This window comes from Peromyscus leucopus, chromosome X (assembly GCF_004664715.2).
Source record: "Peromyscus leucopus breed LL Stock chromosome X, UCI_PerLeu_2.1, whole genome shotgun sequence".
NCBI classification, from domain to species: Eukaryota; Metazoa; Chordata; class Mammalia; order Rodentia; family Cricetidae; genus Peromyscus; species Peromyscus leucopus.
Window position 1 is genome coordinate 33,315,224 of NC_051083.1, and position 18,087 is coordinate 33,333,310.

General features: G+C 40.5%; 1 protein-coding gene across 2 annotated transcripts in view; it reads left to right on the forward strand.

Annotated features, from left to right (window-relative positions):
- The window catches only part of Ppef1 (protein phosphatase with EF-hand domain 1), a 124,933-nt gene that overhangs the window by 41,538 nt on the left and 65,308 nt on the right, over positions 1–18,087 (forward strand). For both annotated transcript variants that reach the window (XM_037199093.1, XM_028873261.2), the window contains 2 exons: positions 13,811–13,938; positions 16,153–16,213. In XM_037199093.1, coding sequence (XP_037054988.1) covers positions 13,811–13,938; positions 16,153–16,213 — 189 coding nt within the window. The remainder of the gene's footprint in view (positions 1–13,810; positions 13,939–16,152; positions 16,214–18,087) is intronic.

The following is an 18,087-nucleotide window of genomic DNA, read 5'->3' on the forward strand; positions in this document are numbered from 1 at the left end:
GAGGAAGCTCTGATTAGTCATAGACAAAGAAACTTAGACTTGGATTAGAGAATTATTAAGTATTAGCTACTAGTTGTAGGCAGAGGCTGAATTAGTGCCAGCTCTACAGTGTCCAGAGTTTAATTCCATCTCTGTGTGTTTGGGTGCATGTATGTATATGCATGTGGAGGCCGTAAGGCAACTTTGGCTGTTGTTCTTCAAATGCCATCCATGTTATTTTTGAGATGAAGTCTTTGACTGACCTGGAGCTCACAATTAGGTTAGGCTGGACAAATTGAGTTCTGAGGATCTGCCTGTCTCTGTCTTTTCTGCTCTGAGATTATAAATGCATACATACCATTATGCCCAGCTTTCTAGGGTATCAAACTTGGGTCCTCATGCATTTACAGTGACTGGGCTATTATCCCAGTCCCAACGTTTGAAGTCCTGTGTCATATGCTATCCTGACTTGGAGAACTGGAATTTATGCAATGAACAGAAATTAAATATAATTTCTTTCTGCTGAAATTCACTTTGCACTTAAACTTTTATGTTGATGGGCTTTCAGCTAATGATCTATTGCTTTTTGTTCTACACAGAGCACTCTAAGAGCACTAATATGTTTTATTTCTGCCCTTGAAACCACTTAGAAATATATCTCATTAAATGCTAAAGAGCAGAAAGCAAACACCTCTTTGGCTTTGAAGTTTGATGCTTAAACTATAACAGAAAATTTCTGTAATGGAGATTGTGTTTTTATCAAACTGTTTGTTCTTTGTTTTTCATTAGAAATCTGAAAAAAAATGGGGAGAGGCTGGGGCGACAGCATAATAAAGTGCTTGCCATGCAAGTTCAAGGACCTAAATTCAGTTTCCAGCACCCATATGAAAAATGGAATGGCAAGTTACTGTAATCTCAGCACTGTAGAGGTGGAGAGGATCTCCCTGGGGCTTATTGGCCAACCATTCTAACTGAATAAGTGGGCTCCAGATTCAGCCAGACACTGAGTCTCAAAAATTGAGGCAGGAGGTGATTGAGAAAGATACCTGGTTTTGAGCCTAACCTTTAACAGCTGAGCCATCTTCGCCCAATGACAGAGAAATGAATGAGATCTACATGAACAACCTGGACGTGAGTGGGGGTAATGAAGGGCAAGGGTCGAGGGAAAGAGAGCTTATGGGAGCGGGAGATCTCAGCTAGATCAAGAACAGAGAGGGAGAACAAGAAATAAGAGACCATGATAAATGAATACCACATGAGAATAGGAAGAAACAAAGTGCTAGAGAGGTCCACAGACATCCACAGAGATGCCCCCACAATAGACTACTGGCAATGGATGAGAGACAGCCGGAACTGACCTACTCTGGTGATAGGATGGCCAAACACCCTAATTGTCGTGCTAGAAATCTCATCCAATGACTGAGGGAACTGGATGCAGAGATCCATGGCAGGCCCCAGGTGGAGCTCCAGGAGTCCAATTGGTGAGAAAGAGGAGGGTTTGTATGATCGAGAATTGTTGAGACCAAGGTTGGATAAAGCACAGGGACAAATAGCCAAACGAATGGAAACACATGAACTATGAACCAGTGGCTGAGGGGCTCCCAACTGGATCAGGCCCTCTGGATAACTGAGACAGTTGATGAGCTTGAACTGTTTGGGAGGCATCCAGGCAGTGGAATCAGGACCTGTCCTCAGTGCATGAACTGGCTGTTTGGAACCTGGGGCCTATGCAGGGACACTTAGCTCAGCCTGGGAGGAGGGGACTGGACCTGCCTGAACTGAATCTACCAGGTTGAACTCAATCCCCAGGGGAGTCTTTGCCTTGGAGGAGGTTGGAATAGGGGGTGGGCTGGGAAGAAGGGGGGCGGGAGTGGGGAGGACAAGGGAATCCGTGGCTGATATGTAAAATTAAATTAAATTATAAAATAAAAAAAATCGACATAAAAAAAGAAAGATACCTGTTACTGATTTCTGGTTTCTACATTCATGCACATGCATTTGAACACATACCCACACAGGTGCATTCGAACATACACACACATGCATATGCATGTACACACACACACACACACACACACACACACACACACACACACACACAAAATTAAATCTGAAAAATACTAAGTAGCACACCAAACATTTCTCTAATTCTTGATAATTTAAAAAAAATAAATTTAGGAAAAAAAAGAGTTCATTAACTTAAAGTTAATTTAGTTATTTAAAAATCTCACAAGCTGTTCACAACTGCTGGAGGGATTCTCTGTGGTCACTTCTAGCCCTATGTTCCCCAGCCCCTCGCTATCAATTATAAATGTATATTTAAATTTGGGACCATATGGAAAATGAACTATGATATTTCTTTGGCATTCCCTAAAGAATGTTCTCCCCACTTTAGAGAGTCTTTTGCCAGTCCTGTTATGTTTGTTATTGTAGTTGCCATAAGCACTGGGAAGTGTAGCGGCAGCCAGTGTCGCCGGAACCTCCCTTGTTTCCCTTCTTCATGAAGTACAGACACCAGATAAGATGCGTTGTAACTGGTGTCTGTCACTGAAAGTCTGCCAGACTGCAGAGAGCTGCAGGGACAGGGCTTTCCCCATTCTGCCTCTTCTGCTTGTCCCCTCACTAGCTCTTCTTACCCATAAGCCACTGGGTATGTTAAGTTCCTGCTCTTTATTTTATTTTTTCTTTTTGGTGTGTATGTGTTTGTATGTATGTGAGTGGTATGTGTGCATGTGTGTACATGTACACACCTCTGCATGAATGGAAGCCAGAAGGATGACATAGAGTATGCCTTGTTTTACCTCTTTCTGACTTATTTCTCTGAGACAAGGTATCTTGGTGAATCTGGATCTAGGCTGGCAGCTGAGATGCGTACCCCATCCTCCTGTGTCCACTCCCTACAGTGTCTGGCTTACAGGCAAGTGTAGCTCAACCTGCTCTTTGACTTGGGTGCTGAGGTCGGAACTCCGCTCCTCAGATTTGTACTGTGAGTACTCTTAGCCCGTGAGTCATCGCTCCAGCCCCCTTCCTTTTCTCATGAAATTTTGGTTTGCTTCACTTTGCTTTCCTTCTAACTTCCTGTTCTTGACAATTAAAACCTACAAGGACTGTGAATCCCCATATACTCATTGGCTAGCTTCACTTGTTGACGTTTTTGCTAGCCTTTCTCTCTGTCCATCCTCTCTCTTCTTTTCCATTTGAAAAGAAAAAAAAAACTAGAGCCATTATGATGTTGACCTATATATACCTCACTATGAATGTCCTAGAAAGAGAGCTATTCTCTTACATAATTACAAAACCGAATCATGTTGAAGAAATTTAACATCGGTGATATCTACAAATAGATAACATTGCATTCAGACTTCCCCAGTTGTCCAAAATTGCTGTCTCCCTTCTTCCTCATCAGTCCTAGACCAGGGAAAATGATCAGATAGATTCTTAAATCTCTTCAGAATTCAGTGGAGCATGTCTGATCTGATTTTGCTCAACTTCCTGGCAGAACATGGCATTCCTGCACACCCCTTTCTTAAAATAGCCATTGCCCTTGGCTTCAGTGACAACACCTTCTCCTGGATTTCCTTTTATGTCTTTGTCTTAAATGTTCACACTGGCTCCACTTTCTTCCAACTTTTAAATACCGAAATTCTGTGGCTTTCTCTTAGGCCTCTTACTTTGTCACCCTTATACTCCCCTTTGGTGGCTTTATGACTTTAATCATAAGTCTTCATTTTTCACCACATCATATATTCCTAGTTTACTGAGAATTATCATAAGGACTTCTCTTTGTAAAAGGAGATCACTTATTTTTCATTTCAAATTGTAGTCCCTCTCAATAATAGTGAATCGATCACTTTTTGATATGGTAATATGTTTGCCTCGAGACTTGTGTAGGATTGATATTCCAAACATTTATTGTCTGAGTAAAATGGGCAAAAATCCCAAATCAAGCCAAAATAACAGCCTAGTTCCAACAACCTTTTTATTCTGTATACCAATTAAATGGATTTTCACTTTTTTCTTTATTTTCTGTGTGATTAGCCCACCTTTGCTTTTAAAATCCTCATTATTTTCAGACCCTGACAGAGGCTATTTAAGTATCATTTTTTGAATCAGGAGTCTTTAGAAGGCAGAAAACAAAATACCTCTTAAATGATGTGGCATTATCTATTTAAGTGACTTTTTTTTCCACCAGCTTCAAGTTTTTACTAGGCCAATGTGCCATCTCTACGGCTGCATCCTGTTAATCATTAGAAAATCCTGTTGCAGAGAGAACATATTTCAAATTAATAAAGGGCAGTACCTAAGCTCCAGTTGCCAGTTATTTTTCATAATCAGAACATTTATATAATTGCGATTCATAGTCTATTAGGCTTTTAGCAGGTGTAAATGACAAAATGCTGATTGTATTTGACCTATGAATAACAAATGTGGTAATATAACTCAGATTAGTAATTAATAGCAAGGGAGACAAAACAGAATTGTTATCAAGATAGTTAATATTTTTCTAAGTAAGATTAAAGATCATTACTAGACTGTTGCATAGGGTACATTTCCTATAAGAAAAAAATTAAAATAATTAAAAATGATGTTGATACTTGTCTACATTTCTTTTAGATAGTTAAGAATATAATAGCATTACAAATTAGATATCTTCACAATAATTATTCTTTTAGAAAATTTGATACTGCTTTTGTTCTGTTCTGAGTGTTTTACTGAGCTGTCTTGTTTTATTTTGGTATTACCTAGATGCATCTTCACGTTTTCCTACATTAGTGTAGCCAAGGATTACACTTGTAATATAAACTTTCATAAGATGGGATTGTGCCATCTCCCTATTAGATAAAATGGGGCTTTAAATGGGGTATTTAAAAATCCAAGTCCTAATAAATATAGAAAGAATGAGTTGGAACATGACTGTTCTGTGACCACAACAGAAGCAATTGCTTTAAGCAAAACTCTGATATTTTGTAGGACAGACTATCCACATAGTTTCCAAGCGTGGTACTGCAAATTGTTTATTAAAAGGATACAAAACAGTACTTCTTTGGTAGAGGATTTCTGGTCCTTTGAATACCACCTTTACCAAGCTATCCAAGTTAGCATAATCATTGCTGAGACTGAACATCGTGTGCTTATGTTTTTAAAGGTTGCCTTTTACATTTTTTAGATTCACTTTTTATTTTATGTGTATAGTAGTTTTATGTGCGTGTATGCATGTGCATCATGTGCATGCCTGGTGCCCAGGGAGGTCAGAAGAGGGTATTTGATCTCCTGGAACTGGAGTCATGGATGCTTGTGAGCCATCATGTAGATGCTGGGAACTGAACCCTGGTCCTCTGCAAGAACAGTAAGTGCTCATAACTACTGAGCCAGTTTTCTGGCTCCACCATGTGCTTCTTGATATAACTGTCCCAAGAAGGACACATTGCTTATCCTAGCAAAATATATAACCCAAATAGAATTGAGAAGAAACAGCAGAAAAATTAAAATTGAGGGATATTTTATAAACAACTATCCTGTACTCTTCAATAATTTCAGTGTTGGGCTGAAGAGATGCTTCAGTGGGGAAATTTCCCTTAACTTCTAATTCTTCCAAGGATTTTCTCCAAGCCTCATCATCCTGATACCCTCCCCTGCCTCTACAATGTTTTGTGACACCTCAGTTCTTTGATCTCTGGAGTTTAGCAGCCTCCTCCACTACTGAGATTTCTTTGCTTACTTTCTTTTCCTGCCACAGTGGCTTACCTCTGAAATCTTTGCAGTTACTGTCTCATACTCTTACCTCTTTGTCTACATGGAAACCTCTATACCTTAGGCTTTGCCTGTGTGCCTGTTGGTTTCAGTTCCCTCTGGGCTTAATTTTCTTCTCCATTTATCCTTCCCCACCCTTGACCATGCCAGTTAACAGCTTAGCCCCAGCAATCACACTGTAGAGTATTTAAAGAGGTAAATTGGGAGTGGTGGCACATGCCTGTAATCTGAACATTTAGAGGCAGAGGTGAGGATTGCAAATTCCTTGACTATATAGAGAGAACTTGCCATAAAGCAAACAACCAACAAAATAAAACAAGACTTGAGACAAAAGGTCATACTAGGAAAAAGATAATTTTCCTGAAACAACTTGATGGCAAAACAAGAGGTTTTTGTAGTTTTACTTATATTTTTCTACAGGGATAATTTATTTATTCATTGTTTATCTAGTTTTATTTAACAGTAGTAGGGATGAAAATCAGGGTCTTATACATGCTAGGCAAGTGTTCTTCCACTAGGCTACATCTGTATCAAGTCTTTCTTAGTTTTGAATAGCCTGTGGAACTTGTCTTGTTTTTTCAGAAGTTTCTGATTGAGCATTAAGTTTTCCTCGTCATATTTTGTCCTTCAACAGCTATTTTCAACTTTGCTATGTGCAATAATAGTTTGGCTGCAGCTGTGTCACTAAAAAAGCCGATGGTTTGAATATTTTCTAATTGGAAAGGATCTTAGAGATCACAGAAGCACGAAGTTGTCAGTGTTCACAGGAGAGATGATGACCAGAGAGGTTACGTGATTTGCCTGAAGTCACACAGCTGGCACCTGGGTCAGTAAAGACCAAAATGGAAGTCTTCTAATTACAAATTCAGAACTCAGTTGTTTTGTTTTTTTGGTTTTTTTTTAAACTCTTATAGATAGGGTTGGTAGGTGGATGAACAAGTAAATAAAATGTAATATAAATGGCTTCTAATTCTTACTCTTCTCTAACTGGAAAGCCAGGGGTTCCTGACAAAGATAAAATTATCATCTCCATTGTCACTTGATGTGATGGTCTTAAAACACTTACCATCATTTGGAGATTGGGCTTCTTGATTTCGTTTCTTTTTTATGAAAATGTCTGGAGCTGGGCTGATGGCTCAGTGGTCAAGAGCACACAGTACATTTGTAGAGGAATGGAGTTATGTACCCAGAACCCGTCTACGACAGCTCAGCTGCAACTCCCTCTCCAGGGGTCTAATGCTTCTAGTGTCCACAGGCATCTCTCTCTCTCTCTCTCTCTCTCTCTCTCTCTCTCTCTCTCTCTCTCTCTCTCTCTCTCTCCACACACACACACACACACAAAAGTTTTAAAAATACCTTTCAGAGACTGGCAAGCTGATTTAGTGTGTAAAGGGCTTGCTGTCAGGGCTAAAGACCTGAGTTTGATCCTGGCACCCATATGATGACTCCTGCAAGTTGTCCTCTGTCTCCCTTATGTGTACTATAGCACACACACAAGAGCAGCAGCACCAGCAGCAGCAGCAGAAGCAGATGCAGAAGCAGAAACAGCAGTAAATAAATAAGTGTAGTTTAAAAATGTCAAAGTGTGTCCTTCAGGACTATCCCTTGCTCTGCAGAGAAGCCAGAGTTTGTGGATGAAAGAGGCTCAATAAGCTCGTTGCTTTGCTTGCCTATTTTAGTCCGTTTTCTGCTGCTGTAACAGAATACTGCAGACTGTGTGATGTATAAAGAAAAGGCATTTCTCACAGTGCTGGAGAAGTGGAAGTCTAATATTAAGGTATTGACATCTGATGAAGGGCTTCTTGCTGCCTCATAACATGACTAAGGACATCATATGGTCAGAGAGCCTGTGCATGCAGAGAGAAGAATGGGGCTGCATCATCCTTCCCTTAGGAACCCACTCCTAAGATAACAGGACTAATCCATTCACAAGGGACCTAAGGACAACCCAGAAGTCCTATCTCTTAATATTGTCATGCTAGTAATCATATCCTTTTTTTTTGTTTATTTTATTTTAGTGTGTGTGTGTGTGTGTGTGTGAAAGAGAGAGAGAGAGAGAGAGAGAGAGAGAGAGAGAGAGAGAGAGAGAGAGAGAGAGAGAGAGCCATTCTGTAGCCCAGGAAGGCCTAGAACTAACTGTGTAGTAGTTCAGGCTGGATTTGAACTCACAGTCATCTTCCTGCCTTAGCCTCGAAAGTGATGGCACTACAAGTGTGAATCACCATGCCTTGTATGACTATGACATTTAACATAGAAACCATGGCACTGTTCAAGAAGTAGGTTTTGCGGCCATCTCATGTCTGCAAAGCATGTGCTTAATGTTCTCCCAAGTGGAGCTGGAAGAAGGACTAGAATAACCTTGCTCTCTTGCAGGTGGCAGCTATAGAAAATAGATAAGCAAAACTAACAAGAATCACGCCTGTAGGGGTGAGCCATACTCTAGTCTTAACCATGCTTTGAGCAGTTCAGGGAATGGGTGTGTTTCCTTCTCAATTAAAGCCTTTTGCCACTAGAGGATCCTTTCTCTTTCCAGTTCATTTGAATTCCTTTTAATCAGTTCTATTGCACTTGTGCTCCATGTCTTCCTGACTGGCTGCCAGGCTCCTTAAAAGTACATTAGCAATTTGTTCATCCTGGTGCTTCCTCAGAAGACCTTTGCCAGCAGAATTTCAAAAGCAGAGTCTGAATGCCTTATCATTCCAAATACGAAACTTCAGGTTTAAAGAACTGCCTGCCAAGGAAGCTCCTGTTTAAAAAACAAGAACCAGGCAAGATAAGACATCTCTACAAGTTACCATAAAAAGAAACACATATAGAAAGAGTGAATCTCTGACTCTTGTGCCTTCTCTTAGGCTCTTTTCCTTCTGTTGGTTTGTCTTGTTCAACTTCAATGTGCTAGTTTTTATTTTTTTCTTACTGTATTTTATTTTGTTACTTTTTTTTTAAAAAAAAAGAATGTATAAATGAGGTAACCCAGATCCAGAAAGACAAACATGGTATGTACTCACTTATAAGTGGATATTGGCTGTAAAGTAAAGGAGAACCATGCTACAATCCACAGCCCCAGAGAAGCTAGGTAACAAGGAGGGCCCAAAGAGGAATGCATGGATTTCCCTAGGAAGGGGACATAGAAAAGATCTCCTGGGTAAAGCAGGGGCGGGTAGGGATGGGAACAGGAAGGATCAGGTGGTGGGGGAGGAATGGATGGAGAAAGTATGAGGAGAGAGGACTGGAATTGGAGGGCCTTTGGTGGGGGCTGGTCTCAGTGGAGTTAAAAAAAAATAGGACCTGCTTAGATCTCAAGCTTTCAACTTCCTGGGTCCTCCAACTCAGGCCCTTCTAGAATTCTACACTGGTATTTTGAATACTTGGGCCATAGTTGACCAATAAAATGGGTTTTGATCCATACCCTACTGTTGTCTTTTTGAGCATTCAACTTCCTCAGAAACCTCTCCAGGGGAGGTTAGGAGATTGATAGGGCAGGAGTAGGCATACCAACAGCAGGCTTCTAAAACCTTATTTGGTGCCTGAGAGTCCAGCTACACACTGCGGGGCAACACTAGCCAATTGACGACCTTCCTCTGGATCGGAAAATTCCAAAGTAGCATGAGGTAGAACCCAGATGTGATAGACTACCCAAGGGGTTGTTAGCTTCGATACCTCCAGCCCAAGGAGGTGAAGCTCTGTGTTGTCTAGCTCTCACCTTTTTGGACAGCTTAAAGCTGCTTCAGATCTTGCTGTATTGATGTGTAAGAAGGTCTGTCTTCCTGATCATATTAATCCTATGCAGGAGAAAAAAAGAGTTATTGTCATATGTATCCCTTGAAAAGCAACAGCATAGGTTTAGTAAGTTACCTACCCAACTTTTTTTTCCCCCAGCATGGATGGTTTTTCTATTGCCAAGTTGTTTTTTTTTAATAGATTCTTGTCTCTGGTGATGATTATTCTTGTGGCATTTTGCCAGAAATAAAAAAAAAAAATCCGGGTAAGAGGTGGGTGAGCAAGACACATCAGGGACATTTACTTTGTGTAGACATCACAATGTAGGTAACTTGATTTGATTTAATCCTTCCTATGAATTGTCATTAGCCATTGTAGTGGGTAGCCATTCCAGCTTTGATCTGGAAGTTCCAGCCCCCATTGAGGCTTCGGTAACTGTCATGCCTACAAGGCGGGGCCAAGAGAGGACCCTGAAGACCTGAGATCCAGATGCGCCGGCTCTCTTGGTTCCTGGACCTTGGACGCTGGAGGTAAACCAAGCAGAGTTCTCCAGAGAACACCGCCAGACTGCGCTACACCTTTCCCAGACCCTGCAACCTACCTATCCCTTCATTTGTAAGTTACGCCACTAAATAAACCTCCCTTTTAACTATGTGGAGTGACCTTAATAATTTCACCAATAAGCCATAGTTTGAAAAATAAGACAACTGAGATCCAGAGATAAATTGTTTGCGGTCACCTTGTTTGTCAGTGAGAGAATGCAGAGCAAGACTCAGATCTCTAATCTAGAACCTAGGTGCATGATCATTGTGCTATAGAACCGAACATGGCATTTGGGATCAGCCACAAGTCACAAGGCAGCACATAGAATGGCTCTGTATGATGCTCACCTCGCATTCCCCATTCCCATCGTATCTTGTACTGCTCTCCCTAGAAACATCCCTATATAAGAGGAATGCCTTCTCTCTGTAGGTAACCTTCACAGTAAATGTGATCTGCGCTGGAATTCTTTGTTAAGACAGGGTGTCATACAGTCCAGGTTGCCCTTTAACTTGCTTTGTAGCCCAGGACCAATGAACTTCTGCTGCTCTGCCTCCACTGTCTAAATGCTGGGATTACACGCGCAGGCCACCACACCTGGTTTCATGCAGTACTGGGCATTGAAGCCAGGCTGTTGTGCATGGTAGGCAACTGAGATACAGTCCTCCAACCTCAAATATGCTGCAATGCCTCTTTTCTTTCTTTCTTTCCTTTTTTGTTGTTGTTTTAACTATTTGTGTTTCTTTAATAATATATTTTATTTAAAATATATTTTGTCATATTCCCCCTATTTTCTCTCTTATCCCCCTAACACTGAACTTCTTCTTTTCCCCTACAAATCCCCTTCCTACTTTCCTGTCTTTGTGTGTGTACACGTGTGTGTGTGTGTGTGTGTGTGTGTGTGTGTGTGTGTGTGTGAGAGAGAGAGAGAGAGAGAGAGAGAGAGAGAGAGAGAGATAGAGAGAGAGAGAGAAAGAGAGAGATTTAATTAGGGTTGTTTACATGAGCATGGGTTGGGGGTTATTTATTTACTTGAGTGAGAACAACTTACCAGTGGCTATACCACTGAGGAATATGACTCCCCCTCCCACCATATATATCATTAACTGAATATAGCTCCTTATGGAGGGGTGGGACTACAGGGGCTCCTATTCCATCTATGGTGGAATGCTGATGAGCCCAGCCATGTGCAGATAATCCCCACTGATGTGAGTTCATGGATGTAACATCCAGTTCAGTCCAAAAGACATCATTTCATGATGTTCTTCTCCATCCTCTGGCGCTTACATTCTTTATACTTCTTTTTAGTTGATGCTTCATTAGCCTTGAAGGGGGTAATATAGATAGATGTTCCATTTGGGGATGAGCACTCAAAAGTCACTTGTGGGGATGGAAAGATGGCTCAGCAGTTACAAGCACCTGTTGTTCTTACAGAGGACCCAGGTTTTGTTCTAAACACCAACATAGTGACCCACAACCACCCATAACTCCAGTTTCAGGAATCCCAACACCTTCTTCTGACCTCTGTGGGCACCAGGCATACATATAGTGCACATACATACATGTAGGCAAAACACCCATACATATAAAATTTTAAATATCTTTGAAAAGTCATTTATTATTAGCACTTTGATTAGTTATGAGCCTTTGCATTTAAAAGTCATTTATTATTAGCACTTTGACTAGTTATGAGTCTTTGCATTAATCATTTCCCACTGTACACAGAAATTTCTCTGACCCAGACTAAAGGTAGCACCAATCTATGGGTATAAACACAAATATTTACAAGGCAGTTTGATATCATGTCCATTTAGCCAAACAATAGTAGTGAATTTCCTCCTGGGGCCTTATGAGCTCCTCAGCCATGAGCTATCAGCCAGATTCACAGTACCAGGCATGCCTTCCTCCTTTGGAGTGGACCTCAAATCCAATCAGAAACTGGTTACCCCCATAACCATCATGCCATTCTTGCTCCAGTGAGCATGTCTTGCTTGGGGTAGTGTATTAGACCTCAGAGTTCACAGTTGGGTAAGACTATGGATAACTTTTCTCCCCCCAAATTCTACATAGTACCTTTCAGCACTAAACTAGTTAGCCATCAGGGAGGAAGCTTCCAACTTGATTTACCAACTGAATTACATATATGATGTATCAAATACACATCGTGCCTCCAGAAATAGGGTCTTATCATCTAGTTTGGGTGAGTAAACAAGAGTAATAGCAATAGGCTGTGTTATTTGGGAGGCCTCTGGGGTCTCTGACCATAGGGAGATACCCTATACCTGTGGAATATTTGACTCTCAGCTCGCTGAAGACTTTCACTAGACTCCAGGATGAGAGGCTCCTTTCCCTTCCACATCCCTGTCTTTCTATCCTGCCTTAGAATAGAACCCCATGAATGCAGTTGTCTACCAGAGAAAGCAATGACTCCTCCCATGTGGGTAGGATTTCAATCATGCACTGAACAGAGACTAAGCAGAGACAGAATGATGTTAGCTCCCATTTCTCCTTGTGTTGGGAAGGAGCAGAAAGGGTAGTGTATGTAGTGTCTCGTTACTGCCAGATCATGGTAGGCATTTAGTATTTAGTGGTTATTATTATTCAAAGAAAGGAAAGGTACAAATGAATTAGGGAATAAAGTAACTGGCCCTAGGTAGAGAGAGCTTGGGTTTTGGAATCAGAGATGTCTATGTTAGGTGACTTTGAACAACACACTTGGTACTCTGAACTCAGTTTCCTTGCATGTAGCATGGAGATGACGATGTCTGTGGGCACTGAAAGTTTTGAAGTAGATCATTCTATTATTAAATAGAAATCAGCATGGTTGTCTATTATTGACACTGTATTATTTGACATTGTTAATACTTAGTAGATGAAACTCCAGTGATCATTTATTTCACCATATCATTGTATAACTGAGGAAACTGATGCACAGCGATAGGTCAGCATCTCTTTGGAGGTGAAAAGCTTGGGCACTGGAGTCAGATCTGTGTTCAAATTTTCACTGTCCGTTTCCACTTACTAGCTAAGTGAGCATAAGTAAGTACTTCCACCTCTCTTAGCTTCATAGTGTTGGGAAGACTGCAGGGACTCTTTAAATACTTGGCGAACCTGTTGAACTTACCTCTGTACTTGGTGAAATACAGTAACTCCTGGGGAAGCCGAGATTGAACCTGGAGGCAGAACTGTTGGAGAGGACATGGAGTAGTGCTGATTAATGACTTGCTCCTCCTGGCTTATTCAATTTGCTTTCTTATACCACCTAGGACCACGTGCCTAGAGGTGACACCACCCACAATGGTCTGAACCCCCCCACATCAGTCAGGAATCAAGATAATGCCCTATGGGTCAATCTTATGGAGGCGTTTTTTTTTTTTTTTTTTTTTTTTTTTTTTAAATTAAGTTTCCCCTATTCCCATATATGTCTAGATTTCTATCATATTGACAAAAAAGCAACCAGCCCACCCATAGGTTATTTAATTCATTGTTTCTAATGGTGGCAAGATACTCCATGATATGTATTCACTGCAAGTCTACACTTTTTTCCCTAGTGACTGACAGCCAGGAAGCATCAAATTCAGGCAATCTTACTTTAAAACTTCTACCCTTAATGGCTATGACATCATTGTTCTCTGAGGTCTCTGAGTGTTTGAAACTTAAGAACATTTTATAAAAAGCATAAAGGTCAAACTCATTGTTTATAATGTTCCTATTTTCTAGGACTAAGAAATTGTTTGATTGTTTTTTGTTAAAACACCTGCTTCCCCTAAAGCTGTATGTAATTGTTTTTCTCTGCCTTTCATATCCTGTGGGTCTGCAGCGCTGAAAGCCGCATTAATCATCCAAACCTGGTACCGACGGTACAGAGCCCGACTGAGGGTTAGACAACATTATGCCCTCGCCATCTTCCAGTCTATCGAATATGCTGATGAGCAAGGCCAAATGCAGGTCTGTTTGGCAAGCATCTACCCCCCTTCTTGTTACTGAAGGCATGAAACTGGGTCTGTTTGAAGCTGAGGAACCTTGATGAAATGCTTTCTTAGAGGCTGTAATGACATTGTTTTGTAACTAGTTGTTAAGAGATTGTCATTTAGGGAGATGGTATTTCTCAGCTTTGAAGTTCACATTTTTTAGAGCAATGCCAGATGTCTAGCTAACTAATAAAAATAGTCTTTTTCTATTTCTTGAGCATATTCCATAATGGTAAATAAAATCGTTGCTTTATAAACGGAATTTTTTTTTAAAAAAAATGGAAGTGGAAGGGTTGAACCCAGAGCCTTGTACATGTTAGGCAAACACTATACCACTGGGCCATATCCTCAGCCCAGAAAGAATAGTTGTGTTTGCATATGTTGTGTGTGTGGGTGCAGGAGTGTGTGCACATCCGTGTGTATGTGTGTGGAATGGGTATCAGTCCTCAAGAGCGGTCCACCTTGGCTTTTTTGAGATAGGATCTTTCAGTGAGATCTAAAACTTCCCAATAGGGTTGGCTTTTAGGGAAGTGATTCCTGGTGACTTTTTAAAATCTCTGCCTTGTCAGTTCTGGGATTACAAATGGATACCACCCTGTTGGGTTGGCTTTTAGGGAAGTGATTCCTGGTAACTCTTTAAAATCTCTGCCTCCCCAGTTCTGGGATTACAAAAATACTACTGTTTGGCTTTTTTAATATAAGTTCTGCGGATCAAACTCAGGTCCTCATAGCGAGCACTTTGCCAACTAAGCTCTCTCCAAAGCTTTTCAGACAGGCGACTTTTAGGCCTTAAATAGAGAAGGTCTTCCAGGGAACAAGCCTATGAAAGTTCTAAAAGAAAATATGTGAATGTGGAAGTCCTTTATAAAATGATGGCACAAATTCATAACTCTAACTTAAATACTCACTAATAAAAATGAGTACCTTTTAAACATAAAATGATCTTGAAAAATATTCAATATAGTTATTAATGAAAGAACGAACTTACGGAGTACTACCTAGAGTTTGTCCCATGCATGGAAAAGAAAATGAAACATTCAACCAACTCTGAAAAAAGATACACAGCAAACTCTGCATAATGGCTACTGGCAGAGACAAGGGTGGCATTGATGAGTGGGTAGGGAGAGTAAGAGAGATGGTATGCTCCTTTGGTAGTGGTTGAAGTTTTAGCAAGCATACTTAAGTATCAGAATATAGTCTTTAAAAACTAAGCAAATTTCATGAAGAGTTAAGTTGGCAAATCTCTTCTTGGTAGCTATTAAAATGATACAGGTTAGGCCAGGCATGGTAGTACATGTCTTAAATCCCAGCACTCAGGAGGCAGAGGCAAGAGGATCTCTGAGTTTGAGGCCAACCTGGTCTACATAGTGAGTCTGAGGACAGCCAGGGCTATACAGTGAAACCCTGTCTCAAAAAACAAACAAACAAACAAACAAACAAACAAACAAACCACCACCACCAAAAACAACAACAACAACAACAAAAACCCACCAACAACAAAAGAGACAGGTCATTCAATATTCCCTTTGCTTTTATTAGGAGCTCATAGTGTTGGCTATCTTTTTTCAAGTATTTGTTTGTTTGTGTATAGGTGTTTTGCCTTCATGTATGTCTGTTCACCATGTGTGTTCAGTGCCCAAAAGAGAGAACTGGATTCCTGAGACTGGAGTTATAGATAGTTGTAAGCTGCCATGTGGATACTGCAAATTGAACCCTGTTTCTCTGGGAAAACAGCCAGTGCTCTTAGCCACTGAGCAATCTCTCCAAACCCATGTAGGCTGTCAATTTAAACAGTATTAATTTTGCTACACAAGAGATAAAAAGGAGACCCTAAGGAACAAAGAAGCCAGGAAGAACTATACTTTCTGGACAAGTCTAACTTCAGCCTGATCCCATGAGAAGTGTTTAAATGTGAAATAGATCATTGTTTGTCCCATGCATGGCAAGGAAGTGGAGGACCGGGTTGTTACACTTTTGCTTCAGTCAGTCATATATGGGCAGCTTCCCAGGAGGGGTGCATATATCATTTCTATGCAGCTCAGTGTGGTGCTGCCCATCTGTGACTCTTGGCATGTAGTGTAGCAGGAAGATGAATACAGCAGGAGAATAAGAGATTTGCATAGACCTCCGATATTTGCTGCAGCAGCTCCTCAGTCTTTATTAATGATGTATATCATTTTATCTTGTGCAGCTGTCCAACTTCTTTTCCTTCATGTTGGAAAACTACACAAAGACACCCAAGGAAGATTCAGGTAAGAAAAAAAAAGTTTAGCCTTTTAAGGTTTTACTCACATTTATTTTTAAATTATATGAGGTGTGTGTGTGTGTGTGTGTGTGTGTGTGTGTGTGTGTGTGTGTGTGAAGGTGAGTACAGGGTCTGTGGAGGCCAAAAGGAAACATAAGATTCTCTGGAGCTGGAGTTACAGGAGGTTATGAACCACACAATGTGGGTGCTGGGAACTGAACTCTGGTCCTCTGCAAGAATAGTATGTACTCCTAACTGCCAAACATTCATTCCACTTCTAAAGTGTGGTCTTTTGAAAAGCAGTTTTGTATATTGAACTGTCTTCACTGGAAATGTAAATGAAGATGGTAGATGCTATGCAATTAAAACCTGTTCACCTTTTTTGTCTGTGTGACACCTAGCAACTTAATTTGGTTCAACTTGTTCCCCGCCACACACACACACACACACACACACACACACACACACACACACACACACACACCATGCATGGATGGAATTGGCTAAATCAGCATTTAATTAGAAAATAACAATACTCAGCATTCCTTTGTTAAATATTTTGTCTTGAACCACAATCTGTTGATACACAACAGTAACTTAGTAATGAGGATCTTGTGTTTTACCCACAGAAGTTTTATGGTAAGAAACCAAATTAAGCCGGGCAGTGGTGACACACACCTTTAATCCCAGCACTTGGGAGGCAGAGCCAGGTGGATCTCTGTGAGTTCAAGGCCAGCCTGGTCTACAGAGCAAGATCTAGGACAGGCACCAAAGCTCTCCCTGTCTTGAAAAAAAAAGAAAAAGAAAAAAGAAACCAGAGTATTTTGAATATTTCATGCAGTGGAGTCTAGGTGAAAATGTAATCTCTTCCCCTCTCTCCACTCTGTATGCCTGCTATGTCTTCAATCTTTTCCCCAAAGTTCATGCAACATGTTGAAAGTGGGACCCGTAAGAGCTGTCTAAGTTAGATCCCCTTCCCCCGTAATGGATTCGTTATTTGAACAGTGGTGACCTTGTAAAGTATGGACCCTCATTTCAGTCATGTTACGACTTACAGCATAAAGCCCTCACCAAACATTTCTCCTGGGTCTTCGATTTCCCAGACTTTAGAGCCCTTACACAGTCATTTGGTTTTGGTATGGAGACTGTGGGTGATTTTTATTTTATTTCTCATTTATACCTGCATTTAAAAAAAAATCTGTAATATATGCTAATTGGTTTTATAATTCCCTTTAAAAATTGTCAACAGTTTCAGACTTAAGGTACATGTGAACTCATTTTAGTTTGATTTTTGTCTGAACCAGAATTTAAAAGAATCCAAAAACAACTAGTCCCATTCATAAACTTGTGTTTGCTTTAAATTATCCAGTTTGTGGTATTCTGTTATAATAACCAAAACTAGACTAAGGTACTTTGTGTGATGTGTTTATATCATCTATTTGTCTATCATCTATATAATCATTTTGAATTGATGCAGGCAGTATAGGAGTTTAAAATTATAATTATTCATAAGACATATATTTCTCAAGCTAAATAAAATCTGCCTGTTACTTCCAAAGTAGATGCCAAGCTTAAAAGCTGTTTAAAAAAAACACCTTGAGCAAACCATTTTTAATTCTAACAACATGCAATGTATTTAGGACACACCCCCATACATGCATGTGCATGTGTACATATGCCTCTGTGTGTGTGTGTGTGTGTGTGCATACAGAGGCCAGCAGAGGATCTAAGGTTACCTGCTCTATCCCTCTCTACCTTATCCCCTTAACATAGTCTCTCATTGAATGTGGAGCTCACCATTTTTCAGGTAGGCTGCCTAGCCAACAAGCCTCATATCTCTGGCTTCCACCAGTGATGGAGTCACAGAAGTGTGAAGCCACA